At 37.6% G+C, this 22,968-nt stretch overlaps 2 protein-coding genes across 8 annotated transcripts in view; one reads left to right on the top strand and one right to left on the bottom strand.

Annotated features, from left to right (window-relative positions):
• ylpm1 (YLP motif containing 1) overlaps positions 1-19,722 on the top strand; it is a 28,065-nt gene extending 8,343 nt beyond the window's left edge. For 4 of the 7 annotated variants that reach the window (XM_065964033.1, XM_065964031.1, XM_029281924.2 and 1 more), the window contains 17 exons: positions 256-370; positions 637-781; positions 870-959; positions 1,051-1,231; positions 1,331-1,354; positions 1,463-1,653; positions 1,788-1,942; positions 2,031-2,093; positions 2,277-2,396; positions 2,978-3,154; positions 3,243-3,326; positions 3,434-3,517; positions 3,606-3,680; positions 9,787-9,838; positions 11,286-11,407; positions 12,758-12,944; positions 13,477-13,809. In XM_065964033.1, coding sequence (XP_065820105.1) covers positions 256-370; positions 637-781; positions 870-959; positions 1,051-1,231; positions 1,331-1,354; positions 1,463-1,653; positions 1,788-1,942; positions 2,031-2,093; positions 2,277-2,396; positions 2,978-3,154; positions 3,243-3,326; positions 3,434-3,517; positions 3,606-3,680; positions 9,787-9,838; positions 11,286-11,407; positions 12,758-12,904 — 1,825 coding nt within the window. In that variant the 3' untranslated portion in view covers positions 12,905-12,944; positions 13,477-13,809. Of the gene's footprint in view, positions 1-255; positions 371-636; positions 782-869; positions 960-1,050; positions 1,232-1,330; positions 1,355-1,462; positions 1,654-1,787; positions 1,943-2,030; positions 2,094-2,276; positions 2,397-2,977; positions 3,155-3,242; positions 3,327-3,433; positions 3,518-3,605; positions 3,681-9,786; positions 9,839-11,285; positions 11,408-12,757; positions 12,945-13,476; positions 13,810-19,474 lie in introns of those variants that run through there. The other 3 variants (XM_065964036.1, XM_065964032.1, XM_065964035.1) reach the window with 2 other exon arrangements.
• On the bottom strand, positions 16,178-22,967 carry LOC110001451 (prospero homeobox protein 1-like). Its single transcript, XM_020656943.3, has 5 exons — positions 22,209-22,967; positions 20,436-21,782; positions 20,071-20,172; positions 19,407-19,601; positions 16,178-16,345 (listed from the first exon to the last, which is right to left on the bottom strand). Exons 2-5 carry the CDS (start codon positions 21,762-21,764, stop codon positions 16,178-16,180), a joined length of 1,794 nt encoding a protein of 597 aa, XP_020512599.3. The 5' UTR covers positions 21,765-21,782; positions 22,209-22,967.
• Between the last annotated feature and the right edge of the window lies 1 nt (position 22,968).

Genomic DNA, 22,968 nt, shown 5'->3' with positions numbered 1-22,968 from the left:
CATTATTTGGAAAAGTTAAAAAATATATAGACGTGAGTGATTTCTTCCACCACCAAAAAAAAGTGGAAGTGGACTATTACAAACACAAATATACACACATATTACAAAAATGTAAAAGGTTTTCTTTACCGAAATTTGATTGGAAGGCTGGTTTGATTGGATACTGCTCTGCGCTTTTACTCATTATTGCCTAATTTACTTTGTAGTTGGGTGTATTTTGGAAACGTTTAACATTCATTCTTTTTGCGTCAACAGAGAATTGCAGGAAGGGAAGACTGAACCTCAGCCTGCACCAGCTGACATCCTGCCGGAGCTTCCCGCTGGTCTTCTTGGTTTGGAGATCCCTGCAGATGTCAGGAATGTTTTAAAGGTAATTATATCTACATATTATTCAATATTTTAAACCAGATATTTTTAAGATTTTGTGCTGCAGATAATTTGTGATACCGTTTGCCCCAACAAGAAAAAAAAAAGAAACGTCCATGTGCTTTTATAACCAAAAAAAAAAATAACCAAACCAAAAAATTACCCTAGACTAAGAGCCAAATGCTGTACCATTTAATTTAAAGGTCGAAAGAAATAGCTTGTAGACAACTAGAACTAATACACTTGGGTTAACAAATCTGTCAACTTTAGGGCATGTCTGCAGCAGCACACACAGCTGTTCCTGAGCCTGCGTCGTGGAATACTAAGCCTGCTATTACAGAATACCAGACATCTCTTCCTGCTGCCCCTACACTTCAAGTTATTCCAAAGACTGTGGATTATGGGCATGGTCATGGTAGGAGCAGCACTTAAGAACACATTTGGTCATTTTTAATATGTGAAAAGTGTTAAGTTTTATTGGTGACATCAACTCAATGTTTCAGAGCCTGGAGCCACTGTTGAGCGTATGTCTTATGGGGAGAGAATTGTATTAAGGCCTGACCCAGTGCAATCAGATAGGGGATATGAAAAAGGTGAGTCTCAGTACTACGAAGCTTATGCTTCTCATTTCTAATAGAACAGGCTGTTCTGATTTTTCGCTGATGATCCCTTTAATACTCCCAGAGCCTCTTGGTCCAAGAGATCTTTACAGCAGAGACCCGTATTATGACAGACGATCTGACCCGTACATGGAACGCCGCGATTACAGCAGGGAGAGGGAATTATACAGAGAGAAGCTTCCACCAGAATATGAACGGGAAAGATATGAGAGGGAGCGCTATCCACCGAGAGATAGAGATGAAAGGTAAGTTGTACGTTTCCTCATTAACTCCCTAACTGTTGGGAAATACACAGCTTTTTTATATGTAATATTTGTTTCTATTTGTCTGTTTTTTGGTTCAAGCACACAGTCCATGGTTGAAGAAAGGTACTTTAATCACGCTGTCATACATTGTGATTAGTCATCAGTGTGTCAGTGTGAAAAATTAAAGAGAAGTTATGAAATAAAACTAAATAATGCCTCTCCCTTATGTAGATCTCCACTGGCACCTTCTTTACGCCCTGGATACAGGGAAAGAGACCGAGATATAAGAGAGAGAGAGAGAAGTGACAGTCGAGACCGAGATGAACATTATGGAAGGCCTGGCTACGATAGACCTCCATACGAGCGAACTGGACACGATCGTAGTGGGGCTGAGCGTTATGGCCATAGCTCCTCGCCCTACGGTATGTTTAATCCCACATCTGGTCTTATTTTATTTCAATTCTTTGCATGTCAAAAGTTGGGATTGGAGCTAGTTTAGTCAAACTTAAATAAGGCCACTTAGAGAAATACTTGAATTTCAAATAATATCATGCAGTGGACAGAAGAACTTATCCAGAAGAACGAGTGCCTTCTGCTGCATCGGCCCTCCCACCTCCACCTCAGCCACCTCCTCGAGTCGAGAAGAAGCCAGAAATCAAGAATATTGATGATCTCCTCAAACCACCGGGCAGATCATCACGGCCTGAAAGGGTACTAATTACTGCTGATACATTTCATTCTACATCAAAATCACAGCCAGTTATATATGGGTACTAAATATTGTTTAATATGTTTACAGATTGTAATAATCATGAGAGGCCTTCCAGGAAGTGGAAAAAGCCATGTTGCAAAGCTCATACGGGTGAGTAGAAATTGTTAACTATAATTCAATGTAGATAATAAGATTTAATTTAATCTAATGAAACTTTGAGAAAAGTACACAGCAACAATACACTCTGTTTCTGTTCAGATCATTGTATTGCTCTTTGTGATTAAGTAAAGTGAATATTCAACTTTGCTTTTTAATCTTGTTGACATTATTAAGGATAAGGAAGTTGATTGTGGCGGCGCACCTCCGAGAGTTCTTGTCCTGGACGACTATTTCATGACTGAGGTTGAGAAAGTTGAGAAAGACCGAGACACAGGGAAAAGGGTCAAAAGCAAGGTCAGTATAACTTGCAACTAAAACTGACTACTAATACAACTCACAATATGATATATCATGATTCAGCAATTCTGCAATAATTGATATATTGCAAGATTATGACTTTAATTGAAGAGTATAAAAAAATACAACGGCGAAGTGCAGGATTAATGTATTTATTCTCTGCAATTTAATGTCAGTTTTACCTCCTATTATGCTTCATCTCTTAACTTTGTTTCACCGCAGTCTAACATCCCGCTGTCATCTTCTTCTTTTATCCTGCTGTCAACTTCTTCTATGACAAATTAACTTCTGTTAATGTTACCATTCCTGTCATGAGTGCCACTGTGAAGTAGTGACGCTGTGAATCAAATCGCTGAGGAATCTGTTTAGAGCGCAGTACTTTTAATTACATACCAGCAGCAATTTGTTAATCTTTTCACACAGGTATGGACGACAATCCTTGCAATGTCGATATTTTGTCAAATTTATACAGAGGTTAATCATTTTCAATATTAATAGAGTTGCATCAAATTGTAGTTGATTTACAAATGTCATTGTAAACATAATAAACATTTTATGACAACAATTTTGCCTTGCAGGTTCTGGAGTACGAGTACGAACCAGAAATGGAGGATACCTACCGAAACAGCATGCTTAAAACATTTAAGAAAACTCTGGATGACGGCTTTTTTCCCTTCATCATTTTGGATACCATTAACGACAGGGTGAAACATTTTGATACGTTCTGGAGTGCAGCCAAAACAAAAGGGTTTGAGGTGAGTTGTGTTGTGTTTTTATTTATTTTTTTAAAGTTTCTCCATTTGGCACTGAGCTAATGAGGTGTTTCCATATTCTCATTCCAAGGTGTACCTGGCTGAAATCTCTGCAGACACTCAGACCTGTTCAAAGAGAAATGTTCATGGGCGCACTCTTAAGGATATTATGAAGGTTTGTCAAATCCAGTCAGCTTTTGTACACTGAGTTACAGTAAAAGTAATGTCCACTTAAACTTATACACATAGCTCACACGTCCTAAAGCAGTTTTCTATTTACAGATGTTCAATAACTGGGAGCCTTCACCACGACACATGGTGCGTTTGGATGTCCGGTCCCTGCTTCAGGATGCTGCTATAGAGGAGGTGAGGTCTCAGTGACTTGATGGATTTCATTATATTACACATCTTTATGTGGTACCTGAATTATTTAAACAAGTGATTGTATTAATAGGTTGAAATGGAAGACTTCAATCCAGATGATGAGCCCAAGGAACCGAAAAGAGAAGAGGAAGAAGAGGGAGATAAGGTAGGACATGAAACGCATTTTATTATAGCCACGTAGCTTTCAGAATCATTTCACTTCTTTTTATTCCCATATACCACATTAGATGCATCAAGTTATTACTAATTAGCATTAGTGATTTATTGTTTGTTGTCTGGGGGAGTCTTAAACATAAAAAGGTGTATCTCTTTCGTGTTAATGTAGTATTAATCAGTTCGATGAAAGAAGAGTGGAACAGAGAGGATCTTTGTCAGCAGGATAGAGACATTCTAATACTGACCTTAAATAACATGAAGCTGCAACAGTTGATAGAGCCATTTCAGGGTTCCTGTTTAGATTTGTTTTATTTTGTTTTGGGTTTTTGTATTATTAGATTTTAAATAGGCTACAATAGAAAAAAAAATGTTCCTTTGAATACATCAACTGTTGGATTATATTTCTGGGCTAAAGTACCAAAATGAGGAAAGAAGTTTTAAAAACCTTAGTCTGTCTCATTTTGAAGCAGGCAGCACACTAAATCATACTGCCATTTATTTTCATGGTAAAGCTGTTAATTTGAAAACAAGAACCAAACAAACAGAAATTAAAACATTAAAAAGGTTGAAATAAAAATCCGCTTGGACATCATAAACCATAACACATATGTTCAACACCCAAAAGTTCAAAATTCTGAGCAGATGCAAGAAGTACATGTTTGCCAACAGATTTTTGAAAAAATGAAGACAAAAGTTGCCTTTGATATGAAGAAACGTATTCCTTTTTGAAGTGGTAGAACTCACTTGATGAACTGCACTCGAGACGTCAAGTGTGACGTTCCTCTTTAAATCAGGAGTTGTGTTTGGGAAACAGAAGTGAATGGAGGCATTAATGTCAACAAGCTCTAGTCCGTGGTTGGTCTAAAAGAAAAAAGAAACGGCAACACTAGAACTCTTAAAGTGCACATGTTTGTAAAAGTATTCTAATGCATTCGAATGCATTTATGATGCTTTCAGAGGAGTGATGACAGAAATGTCAAAATAGGACAAAAGACTAGATCATAGTTATGAAGTGCTGCAGCAGCTGTGTTTCATTGTAATCAATTGATTTGCTCTGTATTTAAAAAAATGTCATGTATGGAAGTCATTTGCAGTATTTCATTGTATTTAATTTACTTAATCATTTTAGTATGACACACACACACACACACACACACACACACACACACACACACACACACGGTCTGAAACTAACTTTTTGGTCTATCTGCCAATAGTAAGTAAGCCCCAATATTTCACTGGCAAAAATATTTTTCACTCTTCCTCTCAGACTTTAGATACAGGTCATTAAAAACCAGTTTCAGAAAGTGACTATACATTTACTTTAGTACTGAATTTAAAGTAACAGTATCATTTTAAGGATATTGTGATTTATGTATTCTGTATTCAAGATGATTTTGCTACACACTTGATCCACTACCTGGCAGAGGAGGGTCTTGTACCTTTTGAATGGCTGGGTTAGCAACTTTACCGTGTAGGCTAACCATTTCCAAACATTTAAAACTAATAAGCTCTGATGTATTATATGAAAGAAGCCAAGCAGTACATCAAGTATTCAAATTCAGCTGAGCATTTAGAATGTACAACAAGTAAAGTAGACAGTTGTGCATCATTTATTATAACTGAATCTTATTAAATATATAATTATGAAATGCGGTAAACTACCTCAAGTTATTTTCCTAAAAACATTTTGATTCTAATCATTTTAGCTTTAATTTTGATCAATTTTGGTCTTGTTGGGATTTTCACTTTGATATTACTACTTTTTCTTTATTACTATGTCTCAGTACTTTTTCCTCAACTGCTAAAAAATAATTGACTTTTCAGTTGAGTGGTTCTTGGATCTGCAGCTAAATAAAATATGCTGTAGACCTGATGAGCACTCATAACTCTCTTTGTCAGGAGACTGTGATACATGTTATTTATTTAGTTTTATTTGCCACATTGAAGGCGTGGTTTGGAGATTTTGAAATGTAGATCTGCAAGGAAACAAAAGCATAAGTTGCTGTAGCTGGCCAGTCTCTTTACCTGGTATGCCGACGGTTTAGCTAACCGTGGCCATCGACTGGCAGCCTCAGAGGAGCTGCAGCTCAACACTGAAACCGGGATGGCAGGAAGCATAGCACTGAGCTGAAGCTGTCAACAGTTTTTTAACTTTGAGTTCACTTTTCTAACAAAGTGACTCTGTTTGTAACCTGCATCAGGTCAGGTGAAGCGATTCTACCAGGGCGAACGCAGCCTCGCACATCACGGGTTGTTTGACAAGCTGGACTTGCTAAACAAAGAAGGCGTTACTGAGCCGATGGTGGGCAGTTAGGGTCAGTCAAAGTAGTGTGACACTATTATTGACAGTCACGCTCCACATATGCTTTTTTTTTTTTTTCCCACATATGCACTCTTTAAAATATCTATAATTTTTCAGGATATTCTCCTGACCTGGCTGTTCACATTTGCACCTCACAACAGTAGACTATCCCTGTCAGACGGGAGGGGGGGACGTCTCCTGATGTAAGACTAACATTAAAAAAAAGACGCAGTTTGTACAGAATTATTTTTTTAAATAGTGAAACATGCTCAGTTAAATGTTTATTTGTTGATCATTGTTTGATGCTGAAAACATTACATTGAGTAACTGATTTGCTTGAAGAATTGTTCAACAATCGCCCTTCATTTATCAGTTTTAAGGACAAAGATAGGCTTTGCAGAAAAGTGTGATCATTGTTCAATCAGCTATTTAAGCCCTGAAATCACACTCTTGTGGCTGTGCACAAGAATGAAACAAGGTGAGTCTCCAAGGAACTGAACAGAATCAGGCACCTTGTCAGCCTTGAGTGATTTAATGTTTCTAATTGTGCTCATCACTACCAGCAGTGTTGAAAACATCAGAATCCTATGCTCCTTCGCTGTCTTGACGCCAAACAAATTTAAAATGGGTAACATGATCATGCCTTTTTAAAAAAAGGCTCAACATTGAGTATTTGAAATGCATGCACCAAAACACTCAAAAAGTATCAAAACATAGTTAGATTTTATTGAATACCACATCATGGTAATGAGCCGTCTCGAGTTTGAATAACCTCTTTTGTTGTAACTTTAACATTTTACATAAACTACTTGAAATCATATAATTTACACTAAAAGTATGTAACAGAAATCAGAAAGAGGCATTAAATATCATATTTTATATTAGACTAAGATATAAAACATAGTTGTTGTCTGGGTTCTATGAAGGTATTTTTTAGCTATGATTTAAAACATAACCTCTTATCTTATTACAGTTGTTCCTAAAATGTCACTAACCGTGAGCTGCAGCTCCTGGACGAGCCTAAACTCCACTCAGCAGAAGAAAGGGCAGGGCTCTTTTCTGAATAGTGGACAAGATACATTCTGCATCCAAAAAGCTGAAAGTACTTTACGGACTATCATTACGGTTACCTAGCAACTTTTGCAGATGATGGACGTGTTTGTACATGTGTGCGCTCCCCCTCACCTTCTCTGCGCCCATCTCTGCGGCATGCCTGGTGCACAGGCATCTTATCAGCAAGCCCCTTAAGGGGGTTTATAGGATTATATAGCAAAATGAATAATCAGAAATAAACAATACTTAAAATTCTAAATACAATGCTGACTGTGATTGAATTAGCATGAAAACTCCCTTCTTTGGAGCTCCACCAATCAGCCATGTCATTATGAATACGTTTCTTATATTATGTTGGTCGCCTTTTTCCAAAAAGCCCTGACCCATCAAGGCACTGGTCTGTCAACTTTTTATCAGAAGGAGCATTAACTTACTCAACATTTTGAACTCCAATAGCTCTTCTGGCAGATTAGACATTTTAGGCTAGCTTTTACTCTCCACACTGGTTCTCTGTTTTTTTGTTACTTGGTAGGTATTGACCATTGCAGACTGTTTTGGGTAATGCTCTGACCCAGTCAGTTGCCTGACACATCCCACTAACTGACAGTTGCCATTACAACGAGATAATCAGTGTTATTCACCTGTCAGTGGTCATAATGTTATGGCTGATGGGTGCATATGATACATTAACATGTAACCTAGGTCAGTGGTTCCCAAAGTGATGGGCAGTGGGCCTACACGACCCTACTCCTGCTGTAGCACAATCAATCTATTAATATACAGGATACTTGGGTCATTTAAGTTTGCAAAAACCTTTATTGATGAATGTGTTCTTACTAATCAGTTTGAGCGCAATGTGAACTACTTACTGCGGCGTCAAGCCTGGATATTCTGTCTCAATGCAGTTTCTTATTTAAACACGATTTATCTCTCCTATGAAGCGAATAGGTTGTATCCTTTGATGTTTGTTTTAAAAGGGTGAGGGGAGTTGTCAATTCTTGACATGACACAGTGTAAGACTTTTAAAGAACCTTAAATCTCTTCAATGACTTTCTGTTAAATAAATGAGTGTTTTCTCACTATCCCTTGTGAATGACTTACCACAAAGTTGAGAACCAATGAACCAATGACCCATTGATGAAATGCTTTTTCTTTGGTATTACAAACTGGTTGTCAGTGGATATACCAAGGAAAAACCCGAAAGCGAAAGTCATCTGACAAAAAAAGAAATTAAACAGTGCCATTGCTAGGCCATGGCCTTAAAATAACCAAAAAGTGATAACCACAGATAAAATAAATTCAACATGAAGTGCAAAGTGAACGAGGTCCAAAGAAGACGCACCTATATGAAAGTCGCCTTTTAAGCTTTTCATTCAAAACGTCCATCTACACATGTGATTTCCCCTACTACCGTTTACCAGTTTTCTTGTCAGGACTGAGTGGTCATGTACCATCTTGAACCTGAGGTCTGAGAAGATAGAATAAAGGAAATCATTGTGTCAGAGCTTTGATTAACTTTTGCATAAAAGTGAAAAGAGATGGAATAAAATGAATGAATATATATTGTCCAAATAAAAAAAATCTGACAAGGTAGCACTAATACAAATGTAATAAACAATGTTTGAGATATTCAAGCGTTTTCCTTTCATCATAAAAAGTACGCAATTTTCAAGAGGATGAACAGCATGTCTGTAGAGACAAACATGGACACAAAAAGATCAAATAGAGAAGCACAAAAATTGAAATTGACATAAAGGAGTGACCAATGGTGAAACCAGCAGACAAGGCATTCAATCTGAACAGTTAGACAGTTTAATTGCATGACGAGGTTTCAGCATGTATTTGCTTAAAATGAATCTTGGATAAAAGTAAATAATTTCCTAAATGAACATCCTCTGCTGGAGTTAGAAGAGGCTCTGTTTTATTTCTGATAATCTGACAATGCAGAGAACTTCCTTCAAGTTTAACAAACCACCCTGCAGCCTGCACAGTTGAAAAAACTCTTATTTCAAACACATAACAAGTCACTTAAAAATAAAACACTGTGTAAAGGGCTTATAATATCTTAAGTGTGTGAGATGAAGGTAGTGTCATGTTGATTAGGAACTTGGCAGAGCTGATAGATGACTGTCAGCAATTTACTGTTTGCTAGCGAGTCAGTAACATCATAATAAAACAGCTGAGAGCTGTTTAAAGATATTCTATGTGTGAATAGTAGATGCTTTGGGATATGAGAAGTTACCAGTTAAGTTTACAATAATATTTTATTGAAGTTTGAGCCACAGTGCTTCAGACTCACACAGAAGGGCTTTGTGCTTTTTAATACGAAATGTGTTGATCACATGATCATTAGTTCATGTGGGAGAATGAACTGCTGCCTTCTTATCTGAATGAGGAGGATTTTCTTTTGTATTTTAATAAGTAAGCACTCTGGCACTTGTTTTGTGTTCTCCAAAGCAGAGCACAGATATTGTCCACTATTTTTCCTTTTGCATGGAGATAAAAACAGAGTCTTAGTCTGAACACTAGTGCCTGTTATGTTTCAAGATCATAAATTGCATGCCAGTGTTACATTATGTCTTAAAAAGTCCTCATGCCGTCTCATCCTTTAGTTTTCTTTGTTCTCTTTTAACTTCTGATAAACCAGTGTGCTTTCTTTCAGCCAAGCCTGCCTCCCTCTCTATCCCTCTCTCTCCCTGTGTGTTTAACCGTTACAGTGTTTCTTTCTATAATTTAGGGCTACATTCCAAAAAGCAAATGGGAGATGGATACGTCTGAGGCAAAACTTGGTAGGTGTTCCTTTTTTATCTCTATTTTAAATGTCTAACTTACCAAATGTATTGTCTTTGAAACATAGAGGCTTCTTCTACGGCAAACTTCCACCAGATGCGAGTTCGGCGTTCCATTTAGGCGTTGGCGCTGATAGGTTTTCACTTTGGTCAATGTGTGTGCTTCCACTGGCTCCGCTGCGCTGCATCTCAGATCCATCTCGGCTCCGGCAGTCCGGAGCCCTCTGTAGCAGATACGCAAGTCTTTTATCTTTGCCATATGCCGCAGCCAGACGCATAAGTTTAGCACAGAAAAGAACCATTGGGACGAGAAGTCAGACATCGATACAACATTAAAACATACGGTTTATTTTCAGAATAAAACACTGAACGATTCAGAACACTGTGTGTTTGTCTATGTGTTACAAGGTTTATAAAGAGTTTTATACCAAATACATCGTATTATCTTGCGCTGTCGCGAGTGAATCTGTAAAATTATGGCTGCCTGTGGGTGTTGACGGTGGAGGGTGCACGGAGCCGTAACAGACCGGAGCGGACAAGCAATGAACACGTATCTGGTGGAAGTTGTGGGTCAGTGCATCTCAACAGTTGCTCGATATATTATATTTATGATGCCTTAAGGCTTTATCTATTTCTGTATCTATCTTCAGAAATGTAAAATGTTACAGCTACATTATATAACTTATTACGTTTGATTACTTATGATACTTTCTGGAAACAAATCTAAACTGGACACCGACTGAAACCAGAGCAAACTTGAGTCTTTACTGTATTGGTAATATACCTAATATACCTGTTCCTGAAGAAAATATTGTCCCGGGTTACTTGGAGAAATGCAAATGAATTTGGTTGGAGAGAAAACAGGCGATGCAAATTTAAACAGGATGGAGAATGAAAAGCTTTACTCAATATGAGTCTGTGCATTCTGCCCAATGAATGGATTCTGTCGACACATCAACAGCTTCAGGCATGACAGTGTACCCCTCTTACTGTTGAACTCAATGTTGCTAAAAACGGTTTTGCTGACCAACATTGTCAGAAAATCAGTCAAGATACAGCATTCCTGCAAAGCTTAAAGAAGCAAAATAACACAACTAATTGTATAATCTTTAAATGAGATGAAAAATAATACAATGATGTATACAATCAGTAACATATCTGTAACTGTAATGAAAAACGTCATCATCTGTAACTATTTATTCCCCCAACTCTTGTAATGACATGTCAGTGATCACTGTCACAATTCTTTACCCTCAATCTCTTTCATTTTTACCTGGAGTAAACGTGTCCATATATCATAAGTGTAAATGTATGAGGAGAATTAATAAAGACTTTGGTTACCCAAAAAGAAAAAAGCAGTGAGCAGTGTTCAAGCTGCCCTTCTTTAAAGTATTAGTTTTTATTTGGGCCTAAAAGCTGACCTGCAGAGTCATTTTCTTTAATACAGACAAGCTGGATGGTCTGGGGAGCAGCGGGAAGAGGAAACGTGAAGACATGGCAGGCATGGATCACTTCCTTCAGCTGCCAGACGACTATGCCACACGCATGTCTGAACCAGGAAAGAAAAGGGTAAATAAAGCATGCTGCGCTACAAAGCTTACCTTGAAATGTATTTGTTGGCCACCAGGGTAACCAGAAAGATGTGAAGGTAGTAATTAGGGGTGTGAACGGTTACATAAAATTGTAAACGGTTACACGACGTCATTTTTTTCCGTGTACACGGTTAACCGTTTGTTTGTTTTTTTTAAATTAATAACAAAAGATAAAAAGTGGACCGCAATCGCACTATACAACCAATGGAGGGTGCGGCCGCTTTTCAGAAAGATTCCTCCGCATCACTGCCGCCACTCAAAGTTGTCAGACAGATACAATTGTGCTTTATAAAGTAGGCTATATAAGTAACACAGAAAACTTGCCATAGAAGTTATACGAGCAGGATATGTCTGTCTGTGAATGGCTCAGTGCGCATGTGTGGGTGGGGGGAGCGAGTGAGGAGAGAGAGAGAGAGAACGAGACGAGTGTGTGTGTGTTCGGCAGGTGTGTGCGAGAGGCAACGTTATGATGCCGGGGACCGAAGCAGAATAAGCAGGAGAAATCAGAGTCATGATGTTAAGTGTATGTACAGTTCAAGCTCTGCAAGCGTAATAAACGGCTCGGTACCTCAAAATACGCCTTGCTGCACCCCAGTGAAGGACTACAACTTAAGATAAAGAAGATAAATAAGTCTCCCCTGTGCGCCCTGACCACAGTTAGAACACGAAGCAGGAAGGTTAACACTCCGCTTAGTAATATGCTTAAATTCAGCCGGTTGTCTCGTCTGATCTGAGGTCGTAGTCGACCGGTTACCGCCGCTGCGAAAGGGCGACATGGAAAGCCAGAACCCGCACAGACACGTCCAAACAATGAACGGAACCAGAGTCAATCCCAGGAGTGTGGCTCCTCCACGCCGCACTTCGCTGAGTAGTCTTGGCTGCCATCGCAAGTCAAAAGTGAAACTTAGACTACTTGTTACGTGACGTAATGCCCGGTGGTCAGTTATCCAACATTTATCACATGCATTTGTGAGCGCAGTAACGTTGTCAAAGTGGAACATTTGTAGCTTTCTTCATCTCTAAATAAATAGCATGAATATCATATCATACATTTTTGATCAGAGATGATTGAATGCATGACTCTAAAACATTTTAAAATAATAAAAAAATAAAAAAACTTTTTTTGTTCACTGATTTTTCCTAAACGGTGAGGATTTACTAACCGGTTACACGTGCACACCCCTAGTAGTAATCCAGGTAGCCCCGGTTTGGTTTCAATATTTGGTTTCAATTTGGAAACACTCCATTCAACAATGTAAACCTCTGTTTGAATTACGACCATTTTTCCATTACCTGATCATAAAACATGAGTTTTCTTTTTGTTCAGGTTCGCTGGGCTGATCTGGAAGAGCAGAAAGAAGCCGATCGAAAACGCGCGATCGGCTTTGTAGTGGGTCAAACGGACTGGGAGAGGATAACGGATGAGAGCGGTGAACTGGCACAAAGAGCTCTCAACCGAACCAAGTATTTCTAAGAAGATCATAAAATGCCCCTTTTCCCCCCTTCATTGAAAGGTAGGCTTTTTGACTCTTATGTTTTTGATATAAATAGTGGTTTAATGGACAGCTATACATTTAACATATTAAAAAAGTTAGAAGAGGAATCAAATCTGTGTTCTGAGAATACAAATGAGGATGCCTATCCTTTTTTATTTCTTGATTTTAAATATTTTCTCAGTAATGGACTCAAAATGACTTAAAACATCTTCTCTAATGATAAAGTGTTAGTTTATAGAAATAAAGCAAATAAAAAAATGTTAGTTTAGAATTTGAAAGTTGAATCCTGTCTCCACCATTTTGTCAAAATTCACCGGTAATAAACAAAATGCTATGAATAATTCAAAAGTTGCCTCACTCACGTTGATTGGAGGATATTTTTTAAAGACTTTGAATGACTGTTTAATGATAACATGTTCATGAAACAGAAACCAGTTCTTTATACTGTGTAGAGGGTTTGAATATTCAATTCTCTAATTCTCATCAATAAAGAAGATCTTAGAAATGCGTCTTTGGCAAATGTACCAATGGTTTCTTTTTCTCCCTGCAGGTGTTCCGAATGTGAAAACGCTGAAGCTTGCTGGTGGTGAAAGACGATACTCGTGAAGGTTTCATCAACTATAATTATCAGATTCTTAGTTATTTCACTGAGAAGGATATCGCAGTGTTTTTTGTTTTATATTTTTAAGATGACACTCTGGTTGTCCGCTAATTAATTAGTCATTTATGATTCTGTAGTTTTCTTGTCATGTGTCCTGTAGGCTATTCAGTCCAGCTTTTTGCTGTTTTATATAATTCATGCTTTCTGTACTGTATACCTGTAGCACTGTTTCTTGGTCTGTACATACAGGAAAAAAGACAATAAAGTTCTCAAAATAAGCAACATGGGGAGACTTTCCTGGGTGACCTTTTTGGCTTGTTTAATAAAAACGTCCTAGTCGATGTATTTACTGCTCACATACATCCGACTTCCTATGACATTTAAAGAATGCATTAACTCTTTTGTCGAAGTTTGGAGGAGAAATGTTGACATGAGATAATTTGGAGTTTTTCTGTGTACATCGAAAACCTCCACTCACATCCATGTTGGTATTACGAATTCACATGACAAACATGTCCAATCTGTTTTGTTTGAAGCTGAGTGCAGTATGGACCTGTTGTTCAAAGACTAGATGGTGGTTTTCCTTTTACAAGGATTGTGAAAAAAGAAAATGATACTATCCTTAAAAATTCCTCTGTAGAGCTCAAACCTGGCACGAACATCTCTTTGCCTGGACAAACACTGTTGTTATTTTACAAGTAAGGGGTGACACTCCTTTATAAAGCTGGTGTAGTTACCATCAACTCTCTGAAGATTAACATTTTCTATATTACTGGAAATACGCACTGGTGTTTCCAAATAATTTCTTAAGCACATAGAATGGTGAACTATGCCTCAAATGCATGCATATGAAGTAATTTAAATAAGTGCAAATCGTACAAGGCACTGACTTGTAATTTCTTGGCAGCACAGTGAAGTATCCTTGACAGTTACACCACCATTGTGTGAGGTGTAGCTGTTGCAAAAGTAGCACATCTGTTCTGTGAAACCCTTAGTTTCCAGAGTACACATATTTTTCATGTTAATAACAATGTATGTAACAAGTTCAGGCTCAAAATTGCTATTGATAAAAACAATGATTTTAAGTATTCCACTTTTTCATCTTGCAAATGTTTTCACATTTTACATGTAAATTCAAAGTACAGAAATGCTACCGTATCAACATTCAACAGGTCATTACTTTCTTGATCTCTTATTTCCCAGAAAAAAAAGAAAATGTCTCTCCATGATACACATTTTGTTGAGGGAAGGACATACATGCCTCATAGTTCAGTTGACTGTAAACTAATGGCATATAAGTACAAAAAAAAAAAGTTGATGGAACCAAAGGAGGGGGGAGGGGGTGGGGGGGTTAAAAGCTTTTTCCGGTTGAAAGCTAAATTGTTAGTTCACGTCACATTGCAAGGCTGGATCAACCTCTTTCCATCACAGACCTAACTATTTCCTGTGAATTCTGCCTGTAATGAATGACATCAACTTTACAATCATATTCTGTGATTTATTTGACATCCCTTGTGAACAGTCATTCCTGTGGCCTCATGTGGTATCATTTTTTCAACATAATTGATGCCACTTCTAAATAACGCAAGCATTGGCGATTGTGTTACCATGGAAACTGATCAACTGAAACTAAATTAGCATTGAAAGAAACAACATGGAGCAATGAATTTCATGACTGTACCGTTTAGAAGATCAAAAATTACACAAAGCTGGTTTGGCAAGCTTTGCCATTGTTTATTGGGTGTCTGTGGTGGATTAACATTAATATTAAACACATAATGTTCATCTGCAGGTCAGGTTTTTTGTGTGTTTTCAAAGTAAAAGGATAGTGGCAGTGCTGATACAGTTAACCATGAGTAGTTAAAGTGTACATAGTACATGACATCAAGCCCTATTATTCCTTGACAGTAAAAAAAAACAACAACCTTTTCCTACTCAATTATGACTCAAAAATTCCATGACCTACAGTGTCTAATAATGCTTGAGTATTAGTAGTAGCAGTTGTGAAGAAAAGAAGTTTCCAAACAAGAAATCTCTCTTGACTATCAGCACTGTTGGAAACAAAGCAGAACATCAACTCCGACCAATGGTGGATTGATCCATGTGTGGGAGGCGGTGGAAGTGAATCGTTTGGGGAGAGTGTGGATGGATCTTAATGGTAAGTATGGAAGAGAAACAGAATAACTGCTATTTTAACAATATCATGTGTACGAGACCATTTCAAGTGATTTTAGAAATGATATTTCACTTCAGTACATTACCTGTCGAATATTAAACATGTTTTTCCTCATGTGGTGTGCATCTTAATTTTGCTTGTTCAATAAACAATATCTGTTTCCTCCGAATTAGCAGAAAATTGGTTCAGTCTAATCTCTGACTTTGTGTGGACATTTCTCTGAAACTCACTTTTACAAAGAAAATGTATTCTTGCTTCATCATATGGCTGATTATAGCAAAATACATGTGTTTCAAACAACTTAATTATGCAACAACATGCATAAACGCAGCCATGTTCTGTCATGTGTTTAGAAATATGCAGGCATGCACTTCACTCGCTATGCTATTCAATAATAATAGTTTGCTGATAGCGCATGAGTAAGTCCACTTTGACAGTAGACCACTGTGGCACATGAAGTCTTCTGGTTGGTTCTCATCCAGAGTGATGACGTTTGAACTCGGCTGGTACATCACTGTCCAGTTTACAGATCACCTTGTAGATTGCTTTCTTCCATGACGGGTCACGATCCTTTCCCATTGAAATGGCAATGAAAAATTCTCTCAATGTAATCTCTGCAACTTCCAGAAATCTGTCGGGAACCTTTGAATCAGCAGGAGAAGAGTTAACCATTTATATTAGAGCCTTTAACACTTATATTGTTGAAAATCTAATGTTCTGTTTGGGGAACATTTTAGATGACTATTGTATTTAATATAAACAGAAACTGGCCCTGCAGATCAAGGTAAGTAACAAGCTAGAATCTTAACAGATGTGCAATGATTGGAGCTGTGGTGAACTTGAAACTTCAGCTCCTGCTCCCACATGAACAAACCCTATGCTCAATCAGTTTCACTAAATTGTTACACATGTTGACAACAGTTTGAAAAAAAAAAAACACAACTTCACTTTGTCATACTCATGATACTTGTCCTCTCTGCCCCTTGTTTCCTCTCACCTGTTTTTAGAGTATTTTTCCCTTGAAGCAGAGTTAAGAGGTTTAGTGTCTCTGCCACTCATCAGAAACCAAAACCATCACCTCCTACTTTCTGTTTAATTTTATTTTCACTGAAATAACAAGAACTCTATGCCAAGTGTTATCTGCTTTTCATGTGTTTTTAAATAACTCACACACACAAGGTAGCAGCAGCACAGGAAAATTCAAAAGATGTTTCTGCCCAAAATGGCTTTGTATTAAAATATTTTGATATTAAATTAATTCCCTTGTCTGCCTGAGGCATTCGCGTTACTTTTCAAACGTTTTTTCTCTGATTGCAGGCTGTCTGAGTCATGAGCAAACAGATGTAAAGTAGAAGGGTGTTTAAACCTCATGAGCTCTAAGTCAGTATGGACAAGTGTTGATTTTAGCAGTAACATACAGAAACTTTAAGTTAGGATAATTGCTCATTATTTATTTAAGTATTTGTTGAATTCAGCACAGTCAGCATGTTGCTGTTTCGTGTCTTGATCTGTAAATACACAACAAACAACCTGAGATAAAGACACATTTCTCCATTTCAATGGCCTCTCTTCCATTTACCCCGTCTAAGAGGAATGGAGGTACATCATGATAACAATGAAATATAAATGAACATTGGAGGTCTAAATTTATTCTGCTATGAACTTGTGTAAGTTACTGTTCATTTTAATGTTATTAGTACATTAATTTATACAAAGTTCTTGCTCCTTGCCTTTCTCTGTCTTACAACGCATCCATTCAAAGTTAATTTCATCATGTAGTTACAAACTGACGCCCAATACTTGTGTGACAGGTGGGATTGGAAGTATTGCCATCAGCATGTGAATGAGAATGAATGATGTTACATCAGATCCTACTTTTTATAGCAGCCTCTGCAATCTGTGTATGAATGTGTGTGTAAGAGGGCTGAATTTGATGTTTAGCGTAAAGTGCTGTGATTGGTCAAAAGACTACAAAAGGTGTATGTTCGTGCAGTCCACCATACTGGTTTCCTATCACACTTTCATGATTTTGCTGGTACTATTAGTTTTATCCCCTGTTGGATTAAATGTCTCAAACTAACCTGGTGAACGCTGCAGAAACCTTGGTCAAACATTAAGACAGTGCTTATGTGACTTCTTCCTAATGGTGCAGTAAGACTTTGCCTTTAACTTTATTCACATTATAAATAAGGTGGAGGGGAGTGCACATTTAAAAAAGAAAAGTCCAGTATTGATTCCTGTTAAATTGAATGAATATTTTCTGGGGTAATCTCAGTCAACCTATTAAATGTGATGAATTTTAGTTTTCAACATATTGTGTATTCTGTATTTTTATATACATGCTTTAAATAATAAATTGAGAGCAAAAGTTTTTTTAAAAAGACCAAATTTCAATTACTATTTATCTGAAAACTATCAGTAGAATTAAAATTCATTCATTGTGTAAAGAAGAGAATACTGACCAGCTGTAGGTATAACCATAGATCATATAAAATATAACGGTCTCAGTGAAGTCACCCATTGGTCGCTCCCGCTTGTAGTCATATCACTCTTGCCCCTACTGTAATTATGCATAAGTCTCATCCTCCATAAAATCAAATAAGTAATAAAATAATATCACCTTCCATACAGTGTGTGCTGATAAAGACGTGAACTTTGCAGACCAACATTGTTTTTCTGACAGGCTGTAATCATGTTTATTTTTTGCTTTATCTTATGCAAAATTGGCATTTTAACATAGGTGTGTATGTGACATCAGGGGCTTTTGGAGCCAGCCTCAAGTGGACATTCAAGGAACTGCAGTTTTTTGCACTTCCCCTATGGCTTCACTTTGTAACACCAGGGGTTGCTACTTGGGTATGACAAAATAAAAAGGGTCAAGATGAACTCTGACTGCTTTATCAAGTCACAGATTAAGTAGAGAAAGCGAACTCTCCATGCAGATGAAAACACACTATGAGAATGTTTCTGGAAGTACAAAATCTCATGGCCCTTTTAGGAATAATAATAACAGATAAGGATATTTTCTGTGTAAAGTCCTTCCCTGGAGACTAATCTTGCTGTTGTGGAAGCCTTTCTTTTTTTTTTTTTTACCTAAATCACAAATGTATCTAATCCTAACACACTTAAACGTTCCCCTCCCAGCACAATGTGTGCCAGTTTGGGAACTTTCTGTCATGTCTTTTGTTTGAATATCAGTGTGTTAATGCTTTTTGAAAAAGTCATGTGAATTGGTTATAAAAGCTTACATCAAGAAAGAAATGGAAGACAGGTGTCAAATATTACCCACGAAGCACAAACAATTTCTCTTGGTTTTAACCTTTTCTAAAGATATTCATAATTTATCATTTCATGCATACAAACTATTTTCTACAAAATATGAGGAACACTTTTATTAACTAAATCCTGTCAAGCATCTTGTTCTTTTGATTCCTTCTCAAACGTAAAGCAATGCCTCATGAGATTCAGTGAAGCAGACTGAAGAGCTAAGGCTTGTGAGAAACAAAGTACAGCATATGCACATAAAAGATGAGTCATGTGTTGGAGTGCACAAAAGATCAAAAGACTACAAAATGACCTCACTGACAGCTGTTGAGTCTTATAATACAGCAGAAATCGCCTGACTGAAAAACATCTCTGAGATTTTAGCAGTATTTTGTACCTTCACAACAGAGAGATGATCATGATGTGTAGGTTGACTCACCTGAAAGTCGTTGGCTTTGTTGTAGTGCATGTTCAGAGCCCTGAACAGCTCTGATTCTCTCCCCACAGACAGACTCCTGACATCGGCCGATCCTTCTAAGAGAGCATGTCGGGCAAACTTCTCCATCTGAATGTAGAAGAACTCCCTGAAGTTACTGAACCACTTGATGAGCTGAGAGGTGATGCAGCGCGTGAACTGAGGAGTAGACGGACAAACAGGTGAGTGTAAACTGATGTACTGTAAATAATTTGTATGGAGAAACTGCTAAAAATGCTCAGCAATGTACTTTTAATAATTAAAATAAAATGAGTTTCAATAAACATGTCTTTGTTTCATTTTTACACATCCAAATTAGCATGTACAGTTAATAGAACTGATCTGATTCTTTGATTATGACGCTGTTGACAAATAAAAACACAATGAGAACTTGTCTTGATCTGTCTCTCTGTTCTGTAGTCACACTGATGCATTTTGTAAACGAGATCTGATTTGTAAGAGCTTTTAGAAACCCTTTGATCACAGAACATGCAGCACATTTCAAACACAAAATTCCAGGTCTCGTGAAATATTGCGGCAAGATTGTAATGAATGTTATGTCTGCATTTTCATTGCAGAGTTAAGTTGTTGGGGAACAAATGCATCTTTCAGTGTTCAGTGGTCTCACCTGCACATCATGAAAACACATCTTCAGCACCAATGAGCTCGGGTATCGAGTAAAGAAGAACATAAGCTTTGCTTTCTTCAGATGACTCGTGGTGAGACCCTCCTTGATGCACCAGAGTTAACGATCAAACATATTCATGACACACATAAGAAGCAGCGATCTGAAATAGACCAGCTTTATGGCACAAAAAAAGTTATTGTTTTAGACCTCAAAGGACAAGGGAGGACAAATAACAGCTGCCTACAGGCTGCCGCTTCAGAAGCTACAATAAAGAAACAATTATTAGACCTTTTCTGTCACTGTTGTCGGCTATTTAAAGAGAACATGAATAAAGACCAAACATTAAATTGTATTTTAAAGGATACATTGAGCATGTAAAGTGTATTCTTCACCAGGCTATCGGACTCGATCTTGACATGAGGAAGACACAAACTTTCTAAAAGTCGAGGATTCACTGTCAAAGTGTGACTGTGTGGTCTTATCACAGATCTGGAGTTGACCTTTGATCTGACTTTGATTGAATTCCAATGTGCATTAAACATTGCAAACTTTACTGGATCTACTTCATCTGGCAAGTGTTGCAGAGCATGTTGACAGGCAGCGTGGGGACCCTCGTCAGACGGCTCGTCTTGAAGCACAGACGGGTCTTGACTTAAGGGGACTGGAGGTTTGGGACTACGGTGGCCTCTCGATCCTGACTGGAGGGAGAACTTGTCGTCTCTCTCTGGTTGAGGCTTCTGAACGACCAAAGACAAAGCTTCTGTTTGAACATCTGGGGTTGCCACATCCGTTTTGCCACAACAGGAAAGTGAATTATCTTTGCAAACTGTAGGATGGAGAGGGATATCCGTCTCTACGTTCCCTCTGTCACTCTGTGGCATCTGAAGAAGCGGCATGCTTTTGAAAATAGAGTCAACACTCATACTGACAGCTTTGGAAAGTTCATACTTTAAAACATCCGAAATTAGCTTTATTCTATCCGGTTTGGATTGGAAGTAGTTCAGCAGCTTCATCTTCTTCCATCCCTGCAACTTCCTACTTTTGCTGCTCTGAAATTCACTGTACGAGTCTATAAACTCATAACTTGAAGAACTTCCAGAAGAATCTTTCCAGCTGGGATATTTTTCTTCTTTACCACTGTCTGAATTGTCGTTCGGAGCGTCCACGTTGTCAGATCCTGTTCTGAGCTGTTGGCGGTGCTGCTGCTGACTGTCAAGCTTTTTTATTTTCATCTGGTTGTTGCTCATGCAGCCTGGTCTTTTTCTTCCCTGATGTAAAGGCAGTTCTTGAATCCTTTCATTCCCCTTCATGGTGTCTGACTCCTCGTACTGATTTGTCATCACATCTGTGTCCTGCACCCCGGGGGAGCTGGCCATACCTTTGATGATACTCTCCACTCTGGCACGCTTTGCTTGATGACTGCTGTTGTAGTCCAACTCAGGGTGACCCAAGGAACTAGATGCAGGAGATGATGGCCATCTTGTAGATCCATATACATCGTCGCTGGAGGTATTGAACTCCTGATGGCTTGAACAGGCATCACTGCTGCCGTAAAAAGCCTGCTCGTGAAGCATTTTAATCTCTTCACTGTCTTTGTGTGAGGTCAAAGAAACACATACCAAGGGATCAGGTTGAAAACCGGAGAGATGCTCTGCTGTGCAGCCATCAGGGCAAAAGCTGCCAGAATAATACATACCTTTACTCCAAGCGCTCTGATTCATGAATGTGGGGTGCAAAAAAATAAAAGCAAGGAAAGAAAATATCATCAAATATTATTAATGGGATTTAGCTGTTATTAGAAGTTATACTGTAAACGCTTCCTGGAATTCTTGAAGATTTAAAGCAACACAAATCAATACATTACTCAGGTTAATCCAGGTATTATTTTCTATTATTATTTTGCACCAATATTAAAAATGAAGTCAAATAGATATATCCAAGTGTAACCCTGTAACCTAATTATTTAAGTAAACATACATTTATTTAAACTTTACAGCAAAAATAAAATAAAGAATCAATATTTCAGATGCATAAAGCATACGCTTTGAAAGAAACATCCTTATCGTGTTGATAATAAGAGATAATCAAAGCTAAAAAATCAAGCATTAGATAATAAGAACCACAGATGAGTGACTCACCTGTTGCCTGACTCAAAGGACTAATGGAGGCTGGGGCTCTGAAGCTTGTAGGAGCAGTGACTCAAATATTTGTACTGGTCCAACTGAGATGTGCTCTAAAGACAAGGAGGTGTGGTCTAACATCCAACCTATCCCGTCCCTACTTGCACATAATTACATAATAATAGTACTTTTTTTGTACAGGAAAACCTGCTCTCATCAGATAAAGTAAGAAATACATTCTTAATATATATTTTTTTTTCTTTAAATTGTGATTGTACGTGATGTTAAATTGATTTGAAGAATCAAACACTGGGATTTACCTACAGGTTAATCAAGTAATGATGAAGGCAAGGCAAGGCAAGTTTTATTTATATAGCACATTTCAACAACAAGGCAATTCAAAGTGCGTCACACAAGACATCAAAAGCATCATGACAGAGGAAAGAAAATAAACATTAAAATAGAACATAAAAATAAATAATAAAATAATAATAATAAAAATAAAAAAAATAATAAAAATCACTGGAATTATTAAATCTGTACACATATTCAAATAAAAATAATTCAAATGAAATTAATTGAAATAAATAAAGTAAAAATATAAAAAGAGTTAAAAGTTACAGTGCAGAGTTAAAATTTAAAATCTTATTAAAATTGTTTCATGAAAGGCATGAAATAAAATAATTTAATAATCTGTCCCTTCTATATCGTTTAGGTGTGGCTTATTACTGTCAGTGTGATTTATTTTCGTCCAGTCCAAACACTTAGTGAGCCCCCC

The sequence above is a fragment of the Labrus bergylta genome, chromosome 15 (assembly GCF_963930695.1).
Source record: "Labrus bergylta chromosome 15, fLabBer1.1, whole genome shotgun sequence".
Classification (NCBI taxonomy): domain Eukaryota; kingdom Metazoa; phylum Chordata; class Actinopteri; order Labriformes; family Labridae; genus Labrus; species Labrus bergylta.
Note: the sequence above shows the minus strand (reverse complement) of the source record. Positions and strands in the feature narration are given on the sequence as shown.

Excerpts from the sequence above, each read along its gene's own strand:
- LOC110001451 (XM_020656943.3), bottom strand. The coding sequence starts at position 21,764 with ATGTATTATTCTGGCAGCTTTTGCCCTGATGGCTGCACAGCAGAGCAT. Across the intron at positions 19,602-20,070 it reads TGTGTTTTCATGATGTGCAG|TTCACGCGCTGCATCACCTC; the intron begins GTGAGACCACTG and ends TCTACTCCTCAG. Across the intron at positions 16,346-19,406 it reads ACAAAGCCAACGACTTTCAG|GTTCCCGACAGATTTCTGGA; the intron begins GTGAGTCAACCT and ends GCTGATTCAAAG.